We start from the raw sequence: 25,886 nt of genomic DNA on the forward strand, positions 1-25,886 counted from the left end.
TATTCTAAACAAGAAAATATATTTAATATGTAAGTTTAATCGTAGAAATATTTTATTAGTTGGAAACATCTTACAATGTAGCAAACTCGGGAATGTCCCTTTAAGGTTCAAACACGCTATTCTGGCCACCCACATCAGCTGTCTGTCCAGGACAGTGGGTTAGTGAGAGAGAAGTCGGTGTAGTGGATGTCCTGGGCACACACCTCAGTACCTGCGAATTCAGTACCTAGCCTTATGTTCGATGACTTAACCACTATACTACCGATGCCGGTATCACTTACAATACTACAACACTATAAAAACTAATATATATATATATATATATATATATATATATATATTGACGTTGATCATTTACAACACTATAAATATTAACATATATATACACGATGACAGCAACTAAACTGGTTCGTCAACTACGTGACTGGTAGACACATACCTCCGACAAAAGGTCCGACGGAAACTATCCGCAGGTATCTGCAACATCGGAACTTTCCGCTACATTCCGAGCAGAAACTCCCGACGTAAAGAAGTACAATATCGACAGTTTACGCCCAAAACGTACAGCTCTGCATAGAGATTGACATTAATCTCGGATTATTTCTCTCGCTTTGTGACAATAATTTACAAACATGCCATTTTTCAAGAAGGCACAAGATGGAGCGGAATCGCTGAAAGCGTCTGCAGAAAAACAGAAGGAAGAGTTCGAAGCTAAAGTAAGATATATTTTCTAACAGGTTTAAAAAAAAAAAAATTGTTGTATGCGTTTTAGTTATGTGCGTCTTTTCACTAGTTCACTATATATTATGTGGAAATGAGTGACAACTAAGTGTCAACTGACAATCGCTGACTAGAGGGGGAGGTATGGGGTGTGGACCCCTCCCCCCCCACCCACCTCCCCCACCCGAATTTCGAAGTGTCCCGAGACATCAGGTGATGCATACAATAAATGTCTGTATCGAGCAAATGAATTCACTGCATACACTTTTTTTTTTAAATGGAGATGTTATGTGTCTGTTAGCTAGGTGTTTGTGGACCTAGATTACCTTTACACACTAGTGTAAGGGCGGAAACTGTGAGGTGATTAAGTCGGAGGGTCGAACCCCGTCAGAGGAACCATTCCGCCTGTTTGTTTTTTTGTGTGTGTAGGGTTGTTGTTTTTTTGTGTGTTTTTTTGGGTAGGGGAAATTGTTTGTCCCAATCCATGCACCACGGCTGGTATAACAAAGGCCGTGGTATGTGCTGTCCTGTCTATGGGAAAGTACATACAGATCCATTGCTGTTAATCTATAAATGTAGCGCACTAGCTGGTGTCCTTTGAAGACTTCGTGTCCGAATTGCCATATACCACAAAATGATATACCACACAATGATATACCACACAATGATATACCACTTTTCAGATATTTTGCATTATATTTGCTTTATAATAGTATAAAAGTGTGTAAATATAAAAGTGTGCTCCCCGCCCCACGCTTTTTGGCACCTTCCTACGCCTCCGTATGTTTCACATCCAGTAGCCTATTAACAGCATTATTAATTAAACATGTCACGAGAGTACGTATATATATTGATTCATTATATGTACTCTCGTGATGTGCTTAACATATCATTTAAGGTGAGGGCTAGAGGTGATTCCAGATGAACTTTAATAATGCAAGGTGCCATTTTTGTTTAAGTTTGCCCCACATCCCTAGAAAAATCTCGCAGCCGACTCTGTTTTTATTTGCGTTGTAGTTTGTTCGCAAATTCCTCCTCAATGGGCGACATTTTTCGAACCGACTGGCCGCGTAGTAATAACATCCAGGTGTGTGAATGAGTCAGCCGGTACTTTCATGGTTCGGTGACACTGCGAGAAACCCTGGCAACCGGTCTACAAACTGTGGCTGAAATGGTAACTTAGGTTCCACATCACCATTAATTATTCCATGCAGTTCAATACAATTTCTCTGTCAGAATATATTCTATGAAAGGAGGCGGGATTTATCTCAGTCGTTTGAGTGCTCGCTTGAGGTGCTTGCGTCGCAGGATTGAACCACATTGGTGGATCCATTCAGCTGAGTGGGTTTGTTTTGTTTAAGGACACCACTGGAGCACATCGATTAATTAATCATCGGCTATTGGATGTCAACCATTTGGTAATTCTGACTCGTAGTCATCAGAGGAAACCCAACATATTAATTTTTTTCTAACGCAGCAAGGGATCTTTTATACGCACTTTCCCACAGACAGGAAAATACATACCACAGCCCTTGTCCAGTTGTGATGCACTGGTTGGGACGAATCATGTATGACAACGTCTTACTAAATGCGATATTGCTTGATCATTAAAATCCAAGATGGCTACCAAAATGGCCACCAGAAGAAGATTTCTTATTTCAACTATGGGGTTTTTGGGTGTCAGGAATTCAATCTACATATTCACTTGTTAATGTATACATATTTTGTCATTGTTTGAATCCAAGATGGCCTGTAAAAACTTAAAGGGACATACCCTAGTTTTTCAACCCGTGAAAATTAACATTAAATTTAGTTAATCTACAAACCTGTAACACATGTGGATAAAGTTACCATTGAGTGAAACATCAGTCTGTGACTTTGAAATGGTGAAATACCCTCTAAAAATAAACTAAAACTCGACTCCACAACTGTTACTTCTCAGACGCACGTGCGTTTTTAAAAATATGAGAAATGCATTTTGTGATATTAAAAACACCAGGATGACCAAAAACACTTCGAATGTAGTGAAATTGATAATCTAAACAATAAAATATAAGTAAAGTATGATTTAAGTTATCGTATTTCGGGCCTTGGTGTGACCAGGAGGAAGGGGGGGGGGGGGGGGGGGCGAGAAGTGGGGCCGGAACTTTCACAGAAACCTACGGCCAAACCGCCTACGCCCTATGGCCCCAAAAAACCTAACCACCGGCACCACAACCACACACCCCACCCCCCACCCCACCGTGTCCAACCGCAGCTCGATCCAGTCATGGCAATCATTTGTTGAAGGTCACTAGTAGAGTGACCTAAAGCTTTAGTAGAAGGTCACTAGGAAAGTGTCCCAACCCAGTTACCTGCCCTGTTTAATTATATAATTGTTTAATTAAAAATCTAAAACATAGTTAAAATAATGATAAAAAATATAAAACAGATTAAATGAGCGAGCATGCCAGTAACCTACATTATATTTTATTTTATTTTTAAAATAGATATTAAACAAATTAAAAAAGACGAACTATATACATGTATAAGGTGCAGTTTCCGGAACGGGGAGGGGATTACTGCCAGATAAGCCTCCCCCCATAATCCAAGCAACAATCACACTTTCAATCATACAACATATATACATTACACAACAAAACAAGACAACAAAAATTAAAACTAATCGGCTAAAGATAAAACCCCGCCCAGCCCCCCCAGACAAAACGGGGGGCAAGGCTGAGAAACCCCAACCAATCTAATACATTACACAACAAAACAAAACAAAAAGTAAAAGTAATTGGCTAAAAATAAAACCCCGCCCGGCCCCCCAAATAAAACGGGGGGGGGGGGGGGCAAGGCGGAGAAACCCCAACCAATTTAAATATTATTTAAAAAAATAAATATATATATATATATATATATATATATATACATATATATATTTAACTGCACCCCCCCCCCCACTAAAATGTGTGTGGGGGGGGAAGCAACGGGCATGCAAATAAAATAAAATAATATAGAGTTAAAATTTATTATATATTAAAAACTACAATAAACAAGTAGCCAAAAAGATTAGCCTATAGATACCCAGTGTTATCCCAAGTATAACCCTAGAATTGTACAACAAGAAGGTGAGAATTACCCCTAGCTTAATATTATAATGAGAAAATAAGGTTAATTAATAATAAATAAAAAAATTAAATTAAATAAATTATTAAATTCCGGGGAGAGCGACTGGGGGGTAAGAAAGGAAAAATAAATATTAATTTTAATTTTATTTTAATAGTTTTAATTCATCCAGGTACCGGACTAAGCGAGATAGCACTCCCAAAACGCATACCTTAATGGACATTACGTGCATATAATAAGGGGGAGTCCCAGTCGGGGCCGGAGAAGCAACAACCAAGTATTGCCCCCGACCCCCCGGAACTTTCCAAATGCGATTCCAGGACCGCCGCTCGGTGCTGTTTACCTGCTTATGAGCCCGGCGCCCAGATGTAATTTAATAGAAACAAAACATTAGATAAAATATTACAAATAAATGATAAATGGTAAATCAAATATTTAGATATTAACCTTTGTCTCCATCACATAGGCCATTAATAACCTATCTATAGTTAATTTATACTGTTTATTTGGATTTAATAATTTTTTTGGATTAAAAACAATATTATTTTTATGAAAAAAGTTTTTTAATTTAGTTCTGTTATTTGTATATTTATTGCAGAAGAATAAAAAATGATTTACATCTTCTGCCACATTACAATGGGTGCAATTAGGACTGCTACTTTTTTTCATTTTAAATTTAGTTTGGTTTAAAGCGACAGAAACACCCATACGTAATCTAGTAATTATTTTAGTAGATTTAATATTAAATGATATAGGACCCTGTGAGAAGACAACAGGTTTAATATTAGCGTGCCATGCTCTCGTCCTATGGTTCCACTCTGTTTGCCATAGACGGTCAACGCATGGCACAATTATTGAATAAATTTCACTATAATTATACTTAATTTTAACCTTAACTTCCTCATCCAAAACGGCTCTTTTAGCACACTGATCAGCCATTTCATTGCCATGGATACCCACATGAGCGGGTACCCACTCAAAGACGACCTCCACCCCTGCCTGAACAATTTTATTGTAAAAGCTGATAATATTTTTAACAATTTCGGGCCTGACACTGTGGGAACCATCTATGGCATTAAGGGCACTCAAGCTGTCAGATAATATTATAAATTTATTTTGGTCGTCCAGTTTATTATGGTTATTTAAAATCCACACCAGGGCATATTGTATAGCCAACAGCTCCGTGGTGTAGACCGAAACATTATCAGTCAGTCTGGCTCTATAATAACTATATCCATTTAATTCCTTGACGGCAAAGGCCATACCAGTTCTTCCATTTATGGGGTTCTTGGAGCCGTCTGTATAAATTTGTAAATAATTTTTGTATCTTTCCCCCATAATAATTCTAAAAAGAGTATTTTTAAACACTGGTAGGTCTATTTGTGCTAATTCATTTTTAATAAAAAGATTTACCTTAGGGGGTATAAGAACCCATGGGGCTTTGAATCTAGCACTACAATCACTTATAGGTAGATTCGCCACCCCAAAATCATTAGCAAAACGTAATAGATAAGAATAAATGGATATATTGGAGTCCCTGACTGACTGAGTATGTAGGGAAGTAAGTTTATTTATTGGGTTATCTCTAACCAAATTTTTAGTTTTATATAAATGTTTTAGTCCCTGCTTTATTCTTCTAAGGGTAAGTGGTAGCACTCCAAGTTCAGCTAGGACACTATCATGGGGCGTGCAAACAGAAGCTCTAGTAATAGTACATAGTGCCCTGTTATGCACGCTCTCAAGCCTCTTAAGCTGGGTGTCACTGGCACACCCAAAGGCCTGCGCACCATATTGAAGTCTTGAGACTATGAATGCCTCAAAAATCATGAGCAGAGTCGTAAATTGAAAGATGTTGTTCAGATCAAAGCAGAACAAAGAATGAGATCGGGTGTGGTTAATTTGGCGGGAACAGGTGGACAAATACCCAGCATGCAGTGCTACTGTCCTAAGCGTCACTGTATTCAGTCAACCGTCACCTGTCACTAATTACACGTGCCACCGAAAACATACCAACCCAATATCCAATCTAAACCAACCAACCGATAACATTACCCTCACTATTAATATATAAACTATAATAAGGTAAGTGACTAACTACAAACAATTAATGCCCTAACTATCTAATTAATAATATATTAAATAGCAAAAACTACACTTGGTTACATATTCCCCCACTTGTGAGAAATGTCTCCTGACATTTTATCTGTAAACAACTGATATAGTCAGTTACTGAAACAGCATCTATGGAAAAATAAAGATAATTAAAAATAACACGTGTATATCATTACATACTTATGTTTGTAACATCCTTGCTAAATTATAACTAGTCATATAGTATATTATACAGCACTGTACCTGTAATACAAATGTAAAAGGATAATACTTTGTTAGTATTTGCACAAGTATAGGAATTACAACGATGCAATATCATAAGTTACATACAAGTACAGACTAGTGCTGAAATCATAACCATAATTATTTTAGCATGTTTTGCAACACACAATGTGCCACGGCACCATACAATTGAATTCACATTTCATCTTCATGTTGTCTGAAATACAAATTTATACATTAATTAAAATTCTAAATACAATATTGCAAATATATATATACAACTCATAAAACATTCCTCATGGAACAACTAAAATCAGACAAAAACCTCATCAAGCACCTGTTGACAACAGACCCAATCTCCATATCTGTCAGGTGGTTTTCGAATCCGCTGTGATCTTCTGTTTTGTAATTCCGGACTTTCCAAAGATACTTCTGCACCAACAGGCAACTCGTCCTGGTGTGAAACACTACCACTGGTGTCATACACAGAATTCAACTCTTGGTTGATAGTATCTTCCCTGTGTAGTGATATATCTGGAGTCCTGTCAATAAGCTGTGGCTGATATGACCTCTGTCTACGTCTCTGGGGAATGACATATTTCAGTCCTATCTGCGAGTCATCACTAGATGAATTAAAAGATGAAGAACTAGATAAAGATTCTGTTCTAGGTTGAATCCTAGCCAGCTGCTTAGGCTTAACCCTGCGGTTAACTTCCTTAAGTTCCTCAAATGGAATGGCATTAAAGGGTAATAGCATATTCCGGTGAAGCGTACGGAAAGGTCCTTTCCTGGTTTCCCGTTGTACCCTGAAAACTGGAATGTCACTATTTGGAATGTGAGTTACCAAATAGGGTTCCTGCTCCCATCTATCAGCTAGTTTCTGTTTCCCCTTGAGTCCAACCTTTCTTACTAATACTCTGTCACCAACCACCAACTTTGACTCTTGTACTCTTCTGTCATACCTCTTCTTATTCCGGTCTGAGTACTTGTTTGCCTGGTCTGCGGCTGCTCTGTAGGCATACTCCATCCTACCCTTCAACTTCTGTACATAGGAGCTGTGATCTTGAGCACTTTCTCTATGTCGCTCTGTACCCAGGAAAACATCTACAGAAAGTCGAGGATTCCATCCAAACATTAAAAAATGTGGTGAGTATCCTGTGGCATCGCTCTTTGTAGAATTGTATGCTTGCACCAACGGAGCAACATACGATTTCCAGTCTACCTTCTTTTCTTCATCCAATGTGGCAAGCATCTTGAGTAATGTCTGATTAAATCTCTCAGCTGAGCCGTTACCCATCGGATGGTAGGGTGTAGTTCTGGTCTTCTGTACATTAGCAAGTTTACAGAGTTCCTTGATGACCTTACTCTCAAAATTTCTACCTTGGTCACTATGAAGCTGTTCTGGAAAACTGTAAAACAAGATGAAATGTTCATACAAAGCTTTGGCTGTGGTATGTGCTGTCTGGTTCCGACATGGTATCGCCTGGGCGTAACGAGTAAAATGATCAGTAATCACTAAAATATTCTCATACCCACCTTTAGATTTTTCCAGACTTAAAAAATCCATACATACCAACTGCATTGGTCGTGTAGTCTCAATAGGCACTAATTCTGCTATTGGTCGAATTGGAGTCTTCCGTCTAATACAGCGACCACAGTGCTGCACCTTTCTGTCTATGTCCTTCTCAAGTCCTGGCCAATAGAATCTCTGCTTGGCTAACCAAAGTGTCTTCTCTTTTCCTTGATGTCCAGCATCATCATGAATTCCTTTCATTGCTGACTGTCTATGTAGTTCTGGTAACACCAACTGCTTCACCTTCTGTCCATCCAAAACAACATTCCTGTATAAGACACCATCCACTAATTTAAGATTTTTCCACTGCCTAAGGTATTTCTGTACTGCTGGCATCTCTCTACGTATACCTTCTCCCCTGTGCAAGAAACCATGGCGGACGAACTGTATGACTCTGGCAATGGCTCGGTCTTTACTCTGCTCATCAATCCAGTCCACACAGTTAAATGTATCACCAAGACATACATTCTCACCGGCCGAATGAAAAGTAGTCTGGTTTGATACACTCTCAACTAGTGGAACTGCTGCTACTGCTGCCTGACAAACTGCTTTGACTACATCAGCAAAAACCTGTCTGCTTAGGCCATCCGCATCTGCATTCAGTTTTCCTGCTCTGTAGGATATGGTGAAATTGTAATTCGCTAGAGCGGCTACCCACCGATGACTTGTTGCATCCAACTTGGCTTTGGTCAAGACATATGTTAGTGGGTTGTTGTCCGTTACTACATGGAAAGTACTACCATACAAGTAATCGTGAAACTTATCCGTTATGGCCCACTTCAAGGATAAAAATTCCAAATTGTGAGCTGGGTAGTTCCGTTCACTTGGTCTAAGTCCACGACTAGCATAGGCAATCACTCTTTCCACACCTTGCTGCTTCTGGTACAAAACAGCACCAAGTCCTGATCCACTGGAATCTGTGTGAAGAATGAATGGTAACGAGTAATTTGCATAAGCTAAAATAGGTGGTTGCATCAATTTATCCTTGATTGTATCAAAGGCTACCTGCTGCTTGTCTGTCCATGTATACTTTGCCATTGTCTTCCGTTTCTTCTTTGCTCTTTTTGTTGTTGACGTTGGTCCATGACCCTGAAGTAAAATATTTAAAGGTTCCACGACTTTTGCATAATCCTTAATAAAGCGCCTGTAATATCCAGCAAATCCTAAGAACTGACGAAGTTCCTTGATATTTCCTGGTACCTTCCAGTTCTTGACAACTGATGTCTTATCAGGATCTGTGGAAATTCCTGCTTCGGAAACAACATGTCCAAGATACGATACTGATGTCTTAAACAATTCACATTTTGATGGTTTTAACTTTAAGTCATGTTCATAAAGTCTGGCGAAAACTGCTTCAAGACGCTTGACATGTTCCTCAAAAGTTTTGGAAAACACCAAAATATCTATAAATATTAAGCATTTTTTCAAATGCATCTCTCCCATGCACTTTTCCATCAGCCTCTGAAAAGTAGCTGGGGCATTGGTTAAGCCAAAACCAATCCTGTTACATTCATAGAATCCTAATTTCCCAACATTAAATGCAGTCTTTTCTTTATCCTTTTCATCTACTTCCACTTGCCAATAACCTGATCTTAGATCTAACTTTGAATAATATTTTGATCCATGGAGTGTATCAATTACATCATCAAATCTTGGAAGTGTAAAACTATCCTTGTGTGTTCTTGCATTCAATGTTCTATAATCCAAACAAAATCTCAGTGATCCATCTTTTTTTCGAACCACTGGATTCCCTGATGATCCCTGCATCTAGCATTTCCTTGACATGTAGTCGAACTTCATCATACATACAAGGAGGTATCTTCCTGTATGGCAGCTTGAATGGTCTTTCATCGTCCAGCTGTATTTTATGCTTGACAAGATCTGTGTTTCCTATGTCAAATAGACTCGTAGAGAAAACATGTTCCCAATTGCCAAGAACCTGTCTCACTTGAAACAACTGATCGTCACTCAGGTTATCTGTGTCAATCTGAACACCAAGTTCTTCTAGTGTAGATTTCTTCTCCCTTTCAGGTAATTTACATTCTGCAGCTAAGCTATAAACAACCTTGACCTCTTGAATACAGCAAATCTCTGATCTAGGCTTGATAACTAAAGGCTTTGCAGACATGTTACAAATGTTCACTGGTATTCTGATGCTGGAATGGGGTTGATTTAATTTAATAACTCTTGGACAAACTGTAAAACCCGAACCTTCATCCAAATTCTCTGTAACCACTTCTGTAACATCATTGTCAACTCCTCTGGCTATTCCGTTAACAACTACTGTCTGGTAAGGAGCTACATGTAAAGGTTTCCTATTCAAAGACTTGACTTTATAAACATTACATGCAATACTTTCAAAAGCCACTTTCCATTCTGAAGGGATGTTACAACTATTCGTCTCTCCTGAAGTTAACTCTTTACACAGTCGAATAATGTTTGTACCAACTATCACAGGACAATCTGTCGCAAATTCTGTATCAGGTACCACCAACACAGGAACAAAAATTTCAGTATCTGATAAAAATGGAACTACAACAGAACACTCAATATATCCCAAGTATTTCAACTTGGAGCCATCCGCTACAGATACCTGCAATCCTAATGTATCTAAGCTAAATAAATCTGGCTTAAAAGGATTATGTAAGTTATTGTATCCTGTCTCTGAGATAGTTGAAACCATTGATCCACTATCAATCAATGCTTTGAGTTCATGTCCATTAACTCTGATAGTACCTTCATTGGAATCACCAATCAAACGTTTCAACAAGACTATAACAAAGTACAACATGACTGTCCTGAATTATGGTTTTGCACAGCTTTAAAAGAACACGTGTTATATACCAATGCATTCGTAGCTCCTCACTTTTTTCCTGTTAGATTGACCGTTCCAAATTGCGCCTAAATTCCTTCATAAAAAATGCGCACCCTTTCTCTTTGACTTAATCCTACGGGATATTTCAAATTACATAGCACCATATCACCCTTCGCCTGTTACCGACCACGGTCGGGCTGCTGGTGCTCCGTTGCACCTGCCAGTGCAGGCGGTCCCCCCTCCTACCCCCTCTACCTTTCCTTTCCTGGACAGAGGAACTGGCAGAGGCCGGTATCTGTGCCCAGTACAGGCGTGCGCTACAACAGCTTGCTCTGAATGTGCACGTTAAACAGTCTATCATATCTTATCCAACCAATGCATCATGTCACTGAAAGGTTGGCACAACAATTGTTTGCTACCCTGTCTGGGTTACATGCACTCACTAGCTATGCCACCACTAGTGCTTTCTCTGGCATTGGCAAAAAGATAGACTTCGCTGTGCTAAACATATACACATTATTACAAAAGAAATCGGCAAAGTTGGGAGAAAACATTAATGACACACCCATTTGTGAACCCTTTGAATGATATGAAGTCATGTGAGAAGGTATGGGATAAAACCATCTGTGAGTTTGTTTTGTTTAAAGACATCACTAGAGCACATTGATTTATTAATCATCGGCTACTGGGTGTCAAACATATGATCATTTTTGACACAGTCATACAGAGGAAACCCGCTACATTTTTCTATTAGTAGCAAGGGATCTTTTATATGCACCATCCCAGAGACAGGATAGCACATGCCACGGCCTTTGATATACCAGTCGTGGTGAACTGGCTGTGACGAGAAATAGCCCAATGTGCCCGCCGACGGGGATCGATCCCAAACCGACCGCGCATCAAGCGAGCGTTTTACCACTGGGCTACGTCCCCCCCCCCCCCCCCCCCCCCCCCCCACCCCCCCCCCACCCAACCCCCCCCCCCCCCCCCCCCCCCCCCCCCCCCACCCCCCCCAAACCCCCCCACCCCCCCCCCCCCCCCCCATCTGGGAACAATGCTGATGACTTCCAATACAGATTTTTCTGTCAAAAGCAACAGACAAATGAAAATCTGCCACCTACAATGAACAATTGAAGGAAGCTATTCAGGATCTACCATCTCTAATCGGGCATGGCTGGCACTACGGGATATACAGAGTCCCCTTCTCATGTCAAAAGAGCCTGCTCCAACTGGATTGATAGAGCTAACATCATGCAAATGTCAGAAGTCAGTTTGTAAAACGACACATCTCTGTCAGTGTTAAGCAAACATATTAATGTGTATTGAGGATTGCTATTGCATGGCTGGCGACTTGTGTGAACATTCTTTGAGTACAATTGTTGTTGATGATGATAGCTCAGAAAATGATGATTAAGTTCATAGATACTTATAAACATGAATAACTAGTGTTTAGCGAGTGAAATGGAATGAAACATGATACCGATTTCCATTTCTGTAGCTACACACATTCACAAAGTGATATCTTACTTTATATGAAATATTTTGTAACACCATCAAATGTATTGCTTGCAATATAACAGTAAACATTATTTCTATCTGCACACTATAAAATAAGCATTTTCGTGCATGCTCTCAATTGAAACAGTTGAAATAACAGTTATTGTCTGTGGTCAAAAAGAATGCAAGATTTGGCCTCCACTTTTATTTTGGTAGCCATCTTAGATTTTTATGATGCTGCAATATTTCAGTTAGCAAGAAGTTGTCATAGATGCATTCCTTAATCTTTAAAACCCAGAGACACATGTAGTATCCAATTTCTATGTTTTGACGGCCATCCTGGACGCCATCTTGAATATTTTAAAATCTTCAAGGATGTCAAGATTGCATCCCCTGGATTCTCAATCAGTACCTTTCAACGATGTAAAAACCACAATGAACTGTTGTGGGTACCAAATTGCAAGGTTTTGTGCTCTGTCGCCCCACTATTGGACTTTACATACCCTAGTTAGACCCCCTCACTTCAAATGGCTGTAGCTAATTAGTGATACCACAATTTGGTAGTACTACACCTGTCTTAAAATAGGTCTAGGACCATGCCCAAGCTAAACCAGCCATCAAACATTCTGAATACCCGGGGTGCAACGTTTTGACAATCGGGGCGGGACGTAGCCCAGTGGTAAAGCGTTCGCTTGATGTGCGATCGGTCTGGGATCGATCCCCGTCAGTGGGCCCATTGGGCTATTTCTCGCTCCAGCCTTTGCACCACGATTGGTATATCAACGGCTGTGGTATGTGTTATCCTGTCTGTGGGATGGTGCATATAAAAGATCCCTTGCTGATAATCGAAAAGAGTAGCCCATGAAGTGGCGACAGCGGGTTTCCTCTCTCAATATTTGTGTGGTCCGACGCCATATAACCGTAAATAAAATGTGTTGAGTGCCTTGTTAAATAAAACATTTCCTTCCTTCCTTTTGAGAATCAGCTCCTGGACTATTAGGGCTTAAGGACTAGCACGGAGTTCAAATGTATATTTTGTTTGGTTTTAACTATCCGCTCTACTTGCGACTAATTCATTTTATGATGCATTAAAATAATTGCTTCGGGTTGGGGGAGTCTTCTTCTTCTTCTTCTTTTTCTTCTTCTTCTTTCTCTTCTAGTTCAAATTCTAAATTCCATAGTCTTATTACCATAAACCCCCACCCCACCCCCACCCCTATCTTGGACACATCCACCGGGGAATCCCTGAGAATGTACCCAAGATAGTCGTGCTTGAACATTCAGTGGATGTAAGCACGAGTCGAATGGTTGATTGAATATTTGTGGTTGACTCCGAGAAACAAAATGAAGACGACGACGTTAGAACAGTCGATAGTTTGTTTGTTTTGTTTTAACGACACCACTAGAGCACATTGATTTATTAATCATCGGCTATTGGATGTCAAATATTTGGCAATTTTGACATGTAGCCTTAGAGAGGAAACCCGCTACATTTTTCCATTAGTAGCAAGGGATAATTTATATGCACCATCCCATAGATAGGATAGCACATACCACGTCCTTTGGTAGAGAAGTCGTAGGTGCACTGGAAGGAACGAGAAATAACCCAATGTACCCACCGACGGGGATCGATTCCAAACCGACCGCACTTCAGCCGAGCCCTTTACGACTGAGCTACGTTCCGCTCATAACAGTCGATAGATGTTAGACCGCCAAGGCCACTTTTGCCCACAGAGATACTACTTCTTCCTCTTTATTCACAACACTGGAATTTTCAGGGCACTTTTAAGTTCAGGGTGGGGGAGGGGGGAGACTTATGGAGAATGGTCGCTTCGGATCCCAAAATCATGTTTGCGGTCTTAATTTATAATTTTATTTTTAGAACTAAATGTAGGGTTTCGTAGCGGCTGCACTGTTTAAAACAGAATGACAAAGGCCATGCGACTTGAAATATACACTAGGGAGCCATAATTCAATTGTATACGAAACTATCCGTATGAAAACAATACTTTCTCTGGAAAAAATAAATGTTTTTAAAGCAATATAAGTCAACAGCCATGCGAGCCCTTATGTAAAAAGTGAGACGCACGTTCTGAGAAGAGCGTCATTCAACCAGCTACATAGTCAACATATCCCATAGTCGACATAACCCACATTCCACATAACTCATAATCGACATATCACATAGTCGAAATATCACATAGTCGACATATCAGTCGCCATTAGCCAGTCGACAGAACGCGTAGTTAACATAACACATAGTCGACATTATTCAGTCGACATAATGAAAGGTCGACATTAGCCATAGTCGATATAAGCCATAGTCGACATATCACATATTCTCTCATCCTCAGGTATATGGAACAGAGCTATCCCATGAAAGAAAGCCATGTAAGAAATTTCTATCTTACATGGGATATCACACGCTTGCGTTTAACATGACGTCGTTGGTAATATATGACGTCATATTCATGTGAGGCGGTGACGTGAGGTCATTAGACACAGTTTTATATTAATATTTTGTTATTAAAACCTTCATTTTAAAAGCTATATTGTTAATTTGTAGTGTTAAATATAATTTAAAACATGAAACAAACACGGCAAATACGATAGTGTAGTTTATTTATGATAAAATTGTCAAATAAAGAAGTTACTTGTTCAGCCATCTTTGTCTGTTCGTGTAAAATAATGGTTTATTTACCGAATGAATGAGAGAAAAAGACTCCATCATATGTGGTCATGTGGGATTGAAAAAGTACACCCGAGGTGGTGAAAATTTCGACCTGGGACGAGGCTTGCCACATGACCGCATATGATGGAGTCTTATAGTCACACATACATGCTATCCAGATAGTGACCTCGTAGGTTCAAGATGATTACACGCCACCAAAATGTGGCGCAGCGTCAGAATGCACTGACAAGGAGGCTAATACCTGATTTTCTATTTGTGCTGTTTTCTAGATTCAGAGCTTGCAGCGGGAGAAAGAGACACTCCAGAACGAGGCTGGGACACCCCAGAATAAGGCTGAGACCTGATTTTCTATTTGTGCTGTTTTCTAGATTCAGAGCTTGCAGCGGGAGAAAGAGACACTCCAGAACGAGGCTGAGACACTCCAGAGCGAGGCTGAGATATGATTTTCTATTTGTGCTGTTTTCTAGATTCAGAGCTTGCAGCAGGAGAAAGAGACACTCCAGAACGAGGCTGAGACCTGATTTTCGATTTGTGTTGGGGGGGGGGGGGGGGGATATATCAGAGCTTGCAGCAGGACAAACACACTCCAGAACGAGGCTGGGACACTCCAGAACGAGGCTGAGACCTGATTTTCTATTTGTGTTGTTTTCTAGATTCAGAGCTTGCAGCAGGAGAAAGAGACACTCCAGAACGAGGCTGGGACACTCCAGAACGAGACTGAGACCTGATTTTCTATTTGTCCTGTTTTCTAGATTCAGAGCTTGCAGCAGGAGAAAGAGACACTCCAGAACCAGGCTCAGGAGTATAAGACTCGCGCGGAGTCGGCAGAAAGCAAGCTGGCGAAGATGAAACAGGAGATGGAGGGAAAGTATAACGAGCAGATCACAAACCTCAAAGAGGAGAAAAAGTCGCTGCTGGTAAACTGACCTTTATAATTCGCCTCATAGCACTGGCCTACGATCAGGGTGTTACATAATAGCGGGAAAACAATTATACAATTACACACCACACACAGAGAGAGAGAGAGAGAGAGAGAGAGAGAAGAGAGAGAGAGAGAGAGAGAGAGAGAGAGAGAGAGAGAGAGAGAGAGAACGAGAGACCGAGAGAGAACGATATATATAGAGAAATAACGAGAGAGAGAGAGAGAGAGAGAGAGAGAGAGAGAGAGAGAGAGAGAGAGAGCGAGCGAGAGTGAGAGAGAGAGAGAGAGAGAGTGAGATAGCGAGGCAGAGACATATAGACACACACGCACACACACGCACGCACGCACACACACACACACACCACACTACACACACACATACACACACCTTCAACCCAACCCAGTGATGTAAATCATTTGGCAATAATTATACAATAAAAACGCTCCTAGCAGTATTTACCTTATTTGATTCCAAATAACATACATGTCGGCAACAAACCGTTTTCTTGCTTTGTTTCAGGAACAAATAGAGCAACTGAAAAAGTCAGCCCAGGTAAGAATATTATGTTTCCTGCATGTATCTTTGAGAGAGAGATAGTGTGTGTGTGTGTGTGTGTGTGTGAGAGAGAGAGAGAGAGAGAGAGAGAGAGAGAGAGAGAGAGAGAGAGAGAGAGAGAGAGAGAGAGAGAGAGAGAGAGAGAGAGAGACAGACAGACAGACAGACAGAGACGAGAGACAGACAGATAGGGAGGGAGAGAAGAAGAGAGGGTGGAGGGTTGGATGGAAAGAGAGGCTGGCAGACAGACAGGGGAAGATAGAGAGACGGACAGACAGGCAAGGGGAGAGAAAGAGAGAGAGAGAGAGAGAGAGAGAGAGAGAGAGAGAGAGAGAGAGAGAGAGAGAGAGAGACTGACTGACTGACTGACTGACTGACAAACAGGGGAAGACAGAGAGGTAAAGAAAGGTGAGATGGCCATTTTGCATATCATAGCCCTTCTCTTTTGTGTTGTTGTTTTTTGTTTTTGTTTTGGGGGGGGGGGGTTGAGGGGGGTGGAGGTGTTTTTTGTTTTTTAGGAGGGTAATTATTTTTATATACATGTGCATGTAAGTTTACGTCTGCAACTAGCAGTTATACCGAACATACTGTGTTTGGCATCTATTTCACAAAGAAAATTACATCATTAAGGAAAATAGAGCATTTTAAGGACACAAGAAAATTAAATATGTGTATTTATAACTATACAGTGCTGTCCGGTGTATCGGCGCACCTAAACATTCAAGGACCATTTTCTATGTGAACACTGTGAAATACTTAATAAAATGTGTCTCTCACCAATGAAGCAGTGCATAATCTGAAATACACTACAAATTGGTTTATGTCTGTAGTAAATAAACATTTTAAAATGGTGCATAAATATAGGCACCCCTTTGTATCCGAAACGGTTTGCATGTCCAGTGATTCTGCGCAGTTGATGTGGATTGTTGACCCCGCTATTTATAGACCGCCCATGACCTCACTTTTAGCCCTAAACGCTACACTATTGTCCCAGGATTATTTTAGTACTTTTTTGTTTTGTCTTGTTAAAAATATTACTATGAAAATGAACGATCATACATGACCCATCTCATGATCAGTTTCGGAATCGTTTTCTTGAGTGGTACAATACTGCAGATGCATACATATTCATTATCATGCATGGCTAAGAATAGTAAGATGCCTACATGGATTTTATTTTTCTCGGGTAGATTGTGCACACACGTGGATCTTATTTCGCTTTTATTTTTTTTATAACAATGTGACAATTGTGAACTGAAATAACTGTCAATTAAGGTGTAAAACTTTCGTTTTGTTTGCATTTGTCTGTGTTTTCCTTTTCAGTTTAAATAAAAATAACCGAACAAAAATAATTACATTTATACGGTTTCCTATAATTTAAAAAATACGGGAAAGGTGTTTTAGACTAGTTTTAACGTTCTTAATATCAATAAGGCTGACCTACTTCGCGTTTATATACACGAAAACAGGTGAATGATTTATTTTGAAATTATGATATAATTATTGATAATTCTAAAAAAAAAAATTATTGCACCCTTAACAAATATATTGATACTTGATTAACCATTGAAAAAAGGAATTGAACTTTAATTCGTTAAAAACACCGAGAACATGACAACTTCCTAAGTGTACTTAAGCAAAACACCAAGTGCGCCGAATCACCGGACTCGCCGATACACCGGACACGGTTGTATGTATGTGTTATATTATAATTGTAATAAGAATTGTGGTCTAGTCGTAGATTTACGTTTACGTGCAAAACTAAGCTTACGATGTTTTGTGGAATTGGGCGCTGTTATGCATCTTTTTAACACATACGGCTCATATTTGACCTGATTGTCCCTTTAATTCTTTTAATTTTTTAACGTCTTTGTAATCATTTGCACATAAAATACGGACATGACTCTTTTTGTTTTCAGGAATCGCTGCAGAACTTGAAGAGTAGTCTCCCTTCTGGACTTCCGTTTTAGACATCGCGAGAGTAAAGAAAGTCAATCACTTAGAACTATAAGAGTCGTTTCTATAATGCTGTTTAATATTAAATTTTACAAATTTTACAACTTCTAAAATAAAACAGCACCCCCCCCCCCCCCCTTCCCCTCTTCCCATTTAAAGGTGCAATCTTGTCTAACCAACATTTTAAACATGGCCGTCGGAAGATGTGTTGGAATTTGTTTCCATGCTTACATAAAGACAATACATATATATTGAATACGTTTAAGGGCGTATACTACCAAATCAAATCCCATAGACGACAATGGTAACAAGTGGTTAAAACTCCTACTCGAACTTTGAACCAGCCTGAAGTTATCTGGTTTAGTACTGTCTTAAGGGATACTATTTGTGAAATGTATAGCCTTATCTCGGTGAGCACAGTAGTAGGTGCATAGTCTTAGAAATCTGTCCCAAGTTCATACAAATGTTTTCTAAATCGACTTTACAGGTCCTTGGCAACGAAGAGCCTTTGTCCCTACCCCACCCCCCCCCCATCCCGCCACAAAACCATAAAGGTTGCATACCACGTTTAATTACTCCATGCAATTCAATACTATATCTGTCAGAATTTTATTTATGAAAAAAATACGATATCGAGAGGGCTATGTGACTGCTAATTTTAGGAAGTACTATCAATTGATAACTACCTTGCAAACAAATCAACATAGTTTGACTGCGATCAGTTTCACTTTGATACCCTTATGCCAGACCACTGCCTCATTCTGCTGTTATACAAGTAGCAGTATATCCTTTTAGGGAGTACAATCCATTGATAACTACCTTGCAAAAAAATCAACATAGTTTTATTACGACCATTTTCAGTTTGATACCCTTATGGCAGATTATTGCCTCATTTTGTTGTTTTACAAGTAGCAGTATACCCTTTTAGGGAGTACAATCCATTGATAACTACCTTGCAAAAAAAATCAACATAGTTTTATTATGACCATGTTCGGTTTGATACCCGTATGCCAGATTATTGCCTCATTTTGTTGTTATACAAGTAGTAGTATCTGCAGCCTCATGCTGGCTACGCCGTTGAGTATACCCTTTGCAGTTGTTATCGGTTAATATTAAATCTGACAAGCAACTTTAAACCAATATGTTATTTAAATATCACAGAGGTTAACCTACCTGTAATCATCAAAGAAATATTTCAAAAGGTGTATCAATAATTTGTATTATTAAGACTTAGTAACGACACGACAAATGGTGGTGTGGTGACCATATACTAAATGTGCCTCTTCCCACCCCCACTTCAGCAGGTTCCCTCCTCTCCCTTCCATTTCCAGTGGCGGATCCAGAAAATCCATTATGGGGGGGGGGATGACATGAGGCGGAATGGCCATTGGAACTTTGGGGGAGGTAAAAAAATTTAAGGGGGGCAGCCCCCCCCCCCCCCTCCCTCCGATCCGCCTCTGATTTCACAGAACGCCCCTACGGGTCTGTCGTAATAATCGAAAGTGAATCGGTTGAAACTGATTATATCGATGATCAGTGATGAAATTCCAACCGATTATTAAGACAATCAAGAATTCATTCGGATTTCTCGATATTAAGAAATAATGAATTAAAATGGTAAAACAAAAATTCATGAGTGTAGATAATTTTAAATTTCAGAACAGTCCAGCAAAATAATTGCCAAAACCTATGTAACTCACAAAATTGTGTACAAACATTTTGTTCACAAAACATATTTACTGAAATGTGTATAAATATTTTACTAACAAAACATATTTACTGAAATGTGTATAAATGTTTTACTCACAAAACATGTTTACCGAAATGTGTGAAAACGTTTTTATTTCCAAACATTTTTTATTGAAATGGGTATTTAAAAGTTTTACTCACTAAACATTTTTACTGTAATGTGTAGGCCCTGTAAACTTTTTACCATTTGTAATGCTACTATTCTGACTGCTTCTTATATATTTACGTGAACCAGAGTTTAAAATGGCATTATTAACACAAAATCGTCGGTAATCATTTTGAAGTGGGGGTGGGGAGCGGGGATTGATTGTGCATAAATTAATATTAACGGATAGCCGCAATCAACTACTACAAGGGCTTCAGGGTGAGGTCATTAGGCCGCAAGCCGTTAGGGTTTCGGGTGGTGGGGTGGGGTTGTTTCATTGAAATAGTTTATTGTTGTTACCTAAGTCGAAATATATTTGGTTTATTATGTGATTTATGAGAATTCCAGCAATGAAAAGCTGAAAAGTATTTTATCATTATGATCTATTATATACAACAGCTTGGTCTTCCTCGGTAAACCCCCCCCCCCCCCCCCCCCCCCCATTTTCGTTAGCCAAGGTACCATTTCGTACAACATACGGAATTCAGTATACCATACGTCGACGGTCTGGCCATGCCGCGTTATATGGGCGTTGGGGAAGGGAGGATGGGGGAAGAACGCTGTTGTAAAAAGTTTTGTTTTCTTTCGAAATTAAAAAAATACTTTACATAATTATGCAAAATAACCTCCGTTGTTAAAACAAAAACAAAAACAAAACTTCATATAATCTACTTTAACATTTTTAACACTAGAATCTGAATTGTATCTGTTATGTAACAAGTGGCGTAGTGTGGGCGGGGCCATCGGGGCGGTTGCCCTGGGTGCAAAATTCTGGACTGGTGGAAGGGACTCGGGGAGTGCTAACGGTCCACTGGTTAGGGGGCGCAATACTTGCCTTGCCCCAGGCGCTGGCAACCCACGCTACGTCACTTATGTTAATACTCGTGTTTTAAAATTAAAAATCCTTTCATTTTAGCCAACATAGTATAGTGTATGTTGTTTCTTTTCGATATCTTGCAAGTTATTAATAAGTAAAACCACAATATATGTCCAGAAACAGTTTCCTTACTCGTCAGAACATAAATCATATACATGTATGTAGTTTGTTTTGTGTATAGAATACATTTATTGTACATATAACAAATGCTTTCTTAAACAAAGAAGTAAACTGCCCGTTTATTTAACGAGTTTGTTGTCGATTGTATTCATGCATTGCGTCGTGGAGGGTTAGGAGTGAGGGAAGAGGGGTTGGGCGTGACGTCTCCTGATTATTTTATTTTTTTTTAAACTGCGCAACCTTTCTTTTGGCTTAAACCTACGGGACTTTCAAAATTCCATAGTTCCAAAACTTACCCCCGCCCGCTACCGAGGTAAACATAAGATAACACACACCCCTCAAAGGTGAATGAATATAGCCTACTGTACTAGTAGAACTGGTCCCTCCGGTTGCTCGGATCTTTCTAAGCCGGAGGAACCAGTTATGCTAGTATATTAACGACTCAATGGGTAGGTGTAAGACCACTACACCCTCTTCTCTCTCACTAACCACTAACAACTAACCCATTGTCCTGGACAGACAGCCCAGATAGCTGAGGTGTGTGTGTGTATGTGTGTGTGCTTGAAACTCAATTGGATATGAGCACGAAAATAAATGGAAATAAAAGGCATCGTTTTGAAGGTACTCAGTCTTCTCAAACTTTTAGCTCTAACCCCCTTATAATAATAATAATTTTTAAAATCGGAACAAGATAAAATTGTAAGACAGACTAGTTTATTTGGTAAATCTTTATTAACGCAATCAACCAAGAGCACTATTTTACATTGTCAACAAAAACAATCGCATACACAACATTAAAACAAACAAATGCAATATTTTGCATATTCAACAATGCATTTTTTTTTTCTTCTGATTTGAAGATTTTTTGTAACATAGGATCTTTAATTGAACTGCTACTCAGTATAACAGATGTCAGAACTGAAAGAGAAGGCCAATGTTAATATTTAAACAGATTGTCTATCGTACTTCAAAACAGACCAGACTAAACATATCTGGACATTTCCTATTTTTATTTATTTATAGTTACTGTGATATTAATACACAGAACAAAAAAAGAAATCAAATATTTTAATATATTCATGTTTCTTTCATCATGAAACAATTAATTTGCTAATGGGCTTAAAATATCACAACACATTGATAATATTTTAATATACATATTGCTTTATCATGAAATAATTCATTTGTTAATGGGTTTAAAATGTCACAAGACATTGATAATATTTTATTAATTTAAAGTTTAGTTTGTTTAATGACACCACTAGAGCATATTGATTTATTTATCATCTGCTATTGCATGACATCTAGTCTTGGAGTTTATTTTAAAGTTTAGTTTGTTTAAAGACACCACTAGAGCACATTGATATACATGTATTAATCATTCAGTAAACATGACATTTAATCTTAGAGAGGAAACCCGCTACATTTTGTCAATAGTAGCAAGAGATTTTTTATATTCACCACCCCACACAGGATAGCACATACCACAGCCTTTGATATACCAGTCGTGGTGCATTGGCAGGAATGAAGGATCGATCCTAGACTGACCGTGCATCAGGCGAGTGCTTTATGACTGGGCTACGTCTAGCCCCCATAATTTTAGTAGATATAAAGTCTAATGAGATTTGTATTGAACCATTTAAAATAAATTAAAGAAAACAAAACAGATACTTGCATTTCTTATATTGTTCAGTGTATTTAATATGACACAGGCTAAATAATAAAAAAAACAATATTGTATGTATTCACACAAAAATGCTATTCAGTACTTATTGCACACATGTACATGTATTACGAACTATATCTGATGAACCAAAACAACATGGCCAGCTAAGTATCTTGCCTGTTTGGTCAATATTGCGTACATGCCTGCATGCACACACACATATACACACATGCTTGTGTGAACACACACAAACACATGCATGCACACACACACACACACACAAACGTACACACCTACAACTACACACACACATTGGCAGTCTATCCCCACTACCACTGTAGCCAGTATATACCAAAACATTAACAAATCACTACCAATACATATTGTTGAAAACAAATATGTCTATATAAATACAAACACCACCACCAACATAAGCGCAATCAAAATTAGTTGTTTCATTGGAAGAGCTCATTGATTTATTAATCATTGGCTATTGGATGTGAAACATTTGGTAATTTTGACATATAGTCTTAGAGAGGAAACCTGCTACATTTTTCTATTAGTAGCAACTGATGTTTTATATGCACCATCCCAGAGACAAAGTATAACATTTAATATGGCCTTTGATATATCAGTCATGGTGTTCTGGCTGTAATGAGAAATAGCCCAATGGGGCCCTTGACAGGGATCGATCCTATACTGGCCGTGCATCAGGCGAGCTCTTTACCACTGGGCTAGATCCACCCCCCCCCACACACACACACCCCCCCCCCCCCTAACTGCAATCATTACAGAATTTGATGTCCAGTGAAACAACCAATTTTTTAAGGTACTGCTAAAGCAATACATGTCCCCAACACATTTTCATATCTCCTAAGTTCAAGGGCCATAACTCTATCAAAAATGGGTAATTTGCCATGACAGTCAAACTTGATCTGTAACAATACATGATAACGCTATATACAAAAATTTCAGATCTGTATCTTGAGGCATTGCAAAAATAATGTCCAGAAAAACTATGTGGGACAGACAGACGGACAGACAGAAGGAAACCTATAATTCTCTCCGGTTGGACTGGTAGGGGACCAACAAGCATTCTGAGAGTACTGTTAAAGCAATACATATCCCCTACAGGGCCTCACAAGTCTCCTAAAGTTCAAAGGCCATAATGGTGTCAAACAAAAATAAATTTCATTCTTGACAGAGTTATCGCCCTTGATTAAATTCCCACTGAAGTCAAACTTCATTTGGTCATACTAATCACTAACAACTAACACACTGTCCTGGACAAACAGCCCAGACAGCTATGGTGTGTGCCCAGGACAGCATCTTAATTGGATATATTAATGAAAATAAATGGAAATGAAATTAAATATTTGGTCATAATTTTGACTGGAAAGTCCACTATAAGGTCATACTTGATATGTAACTCTACATAATAAACCTATACACAAAATTGGACCAGATGGGGACTAATATACACGATGGAGAGAGCACATTTATTCGAGTATATACACCACAGAACTGTTTCGTTCACGGGTTGTTTGAACAATTCTGATATCATGTAACCTATTTTTCTTTGTGCGTTACATTTAGGCGGGAGATTTACATGGCTATAATGCGTTATGGAAACTAACATGGAATACATGAAATTTTGTTTTGCGTAACCTGTTACAAATGGGTTATCCAAATGTACCCATTCTCCGTGGCCTACATTACTGGTACATAAAAGAAGGGCTGTCTCCTCCGTAGTAACTCTCTGCAACTGGAATCGAAAAATGGTTACGGTTGTCCAGAATTAATCTCATAGGCAACTTGTTTTAGTCCCCCTCCCCTCAGCCCCCCCCCCCCACACACACACTGCAGTCCTGGGCCCCATTCCACGAAGCGATCTTAGCCCTAAGATCAACTTAAGTGCATAGGGTAGCTATGCACTTAAGGTGATCTTAGGGCTAAGATCGCTTCGTGGAACGGGGCCCTGGTGCCTAATTCACAAAGCTCTCTTAGGCTCTGCTAGACAACAAAGCATCCTCTTTGAAAAGTCTTTTAGCACTGCACTGTGATGTCGCAAAGCTGCGTGAGTTTAGTGAATTAGGCCCCTGGAAACATTTGTCTATCCAATTCACTGGAGACATCTTAAAAGTTTGCTATGAGAATTTCATTCCATTTAGTCTATGCTCTTTGGTCTGGATTGAAACCTGCACAGAACTGCAGATGAACATCTCAAATACCACGCAGCACAACAGAAATTAAAACATTTCGGAAGTCAGTGTTTCTACCAGCAAGAAGGTTTTGGGTATGGCGCTATGGAACTGAATACAACCACAGTCAACAAGGAGTATGGTGGGCCTCTCCCAGAAAGAAAATGAGTTAAGTTTAGGGTTAGGGTTAAGAAAATCATACAGTAATGATAAGTAATTATTTTTGTTAAAATGTTAACTTTAAAAACTAAAATCTTCCCAATTTTCGGGGTATGGCACCATACCCATTTTATCCTCTGACAGAAAACCTGGAAGTGTATTTTTATTTCTGTGTCTGAAAACGGGTGATGATCCAGAGATCATCGATTATAATTGAAAAAATTGATCGGTCTGGCTCTACAGATCTGATGATCAGTTATAAATGTTCACAATCAATCGTGTGAGAAACTGTAAAGTGTAATTGTTCTTTACATGATGGAAATGATATAAATATGTTGTGAAACCTCTCAACACCGGACCCTCTGTAAACCGGATGATTCAGACTCCCCTTTTCAAAAACCAGGACAGAACTTAACCTCTGTAAACCAGATCCCTCTTCAAACCAGACATTTGTCTTGGTCCCCAGGGTGTCCGGTTTAGAGGGGTTTCACTGTGCATGTATACACTTGACAAAAATATATTCAATAGTTAATAAAGGTAAAATGAGCTTGGGTTTAGATCTCGGTGAACACGATATTAAATGCATGGTCCTTATAATTCAAACCCTTCTTAAGTCATAAGCATACGAGATAGGGAGGCAGAAATTAAGACAAAGGAAGGAAGGAAGGAAATGGTTTATTTAACGATGCACTCAACACATTTTATTGACGGTTATATGATGTTGGATATATGGTTAAGGACCACACAGATATTGAGAGAGGAAACCCGTTGTCGCCACTTCATGGGCTACTGT

General features: G+C 39.2%; 1 protein-coding gene across 1 annotated transcript; it reads left to right on the forward strand.

Annotated features, from left to right (window-relative positions):
- Positions 1-489: 489 nt before the first annotated feature.
- LOC121376802 (RB1-inducible coiled-coil protein 1-like) lies at positions 490-21,194 on the forward strand. The gene is made up of 4 exons (XM_041504576.1): positions 490-716; positions 15,495-15,659; positions 16,185-16,217; positions 18,140-21,194. The coding sequence occupies exons 1-4, from the start codon at positions 633-635 to the stop codon at positions 18,188-18,190; spliced, it is 333 nt and encodes a 110-aa protein (XP_041360510.1). The 5' UTR covers positions 490-632; the 3' UTR covers positions 18,191-21,194.
- The last annotated feature ends 4,692 nt before the right edge of the window (positions 21,195-25,886 follow it).

This window comes from Gigantopelta aegis, chromosome 7, assembly GCF_016097555.1.
Source record: "Gigantopelta aegis isolate Gae_Host chromosome 7, Gae_host_genome, whole genome shotgun sequence".
NCBI classification, from domain to species: Eukaryota; Metazoa; Mollusca; class Gastropoda; order Neomphalida; family Peltospiridae; genus Gigantopelta; species Gigantopelta aegis.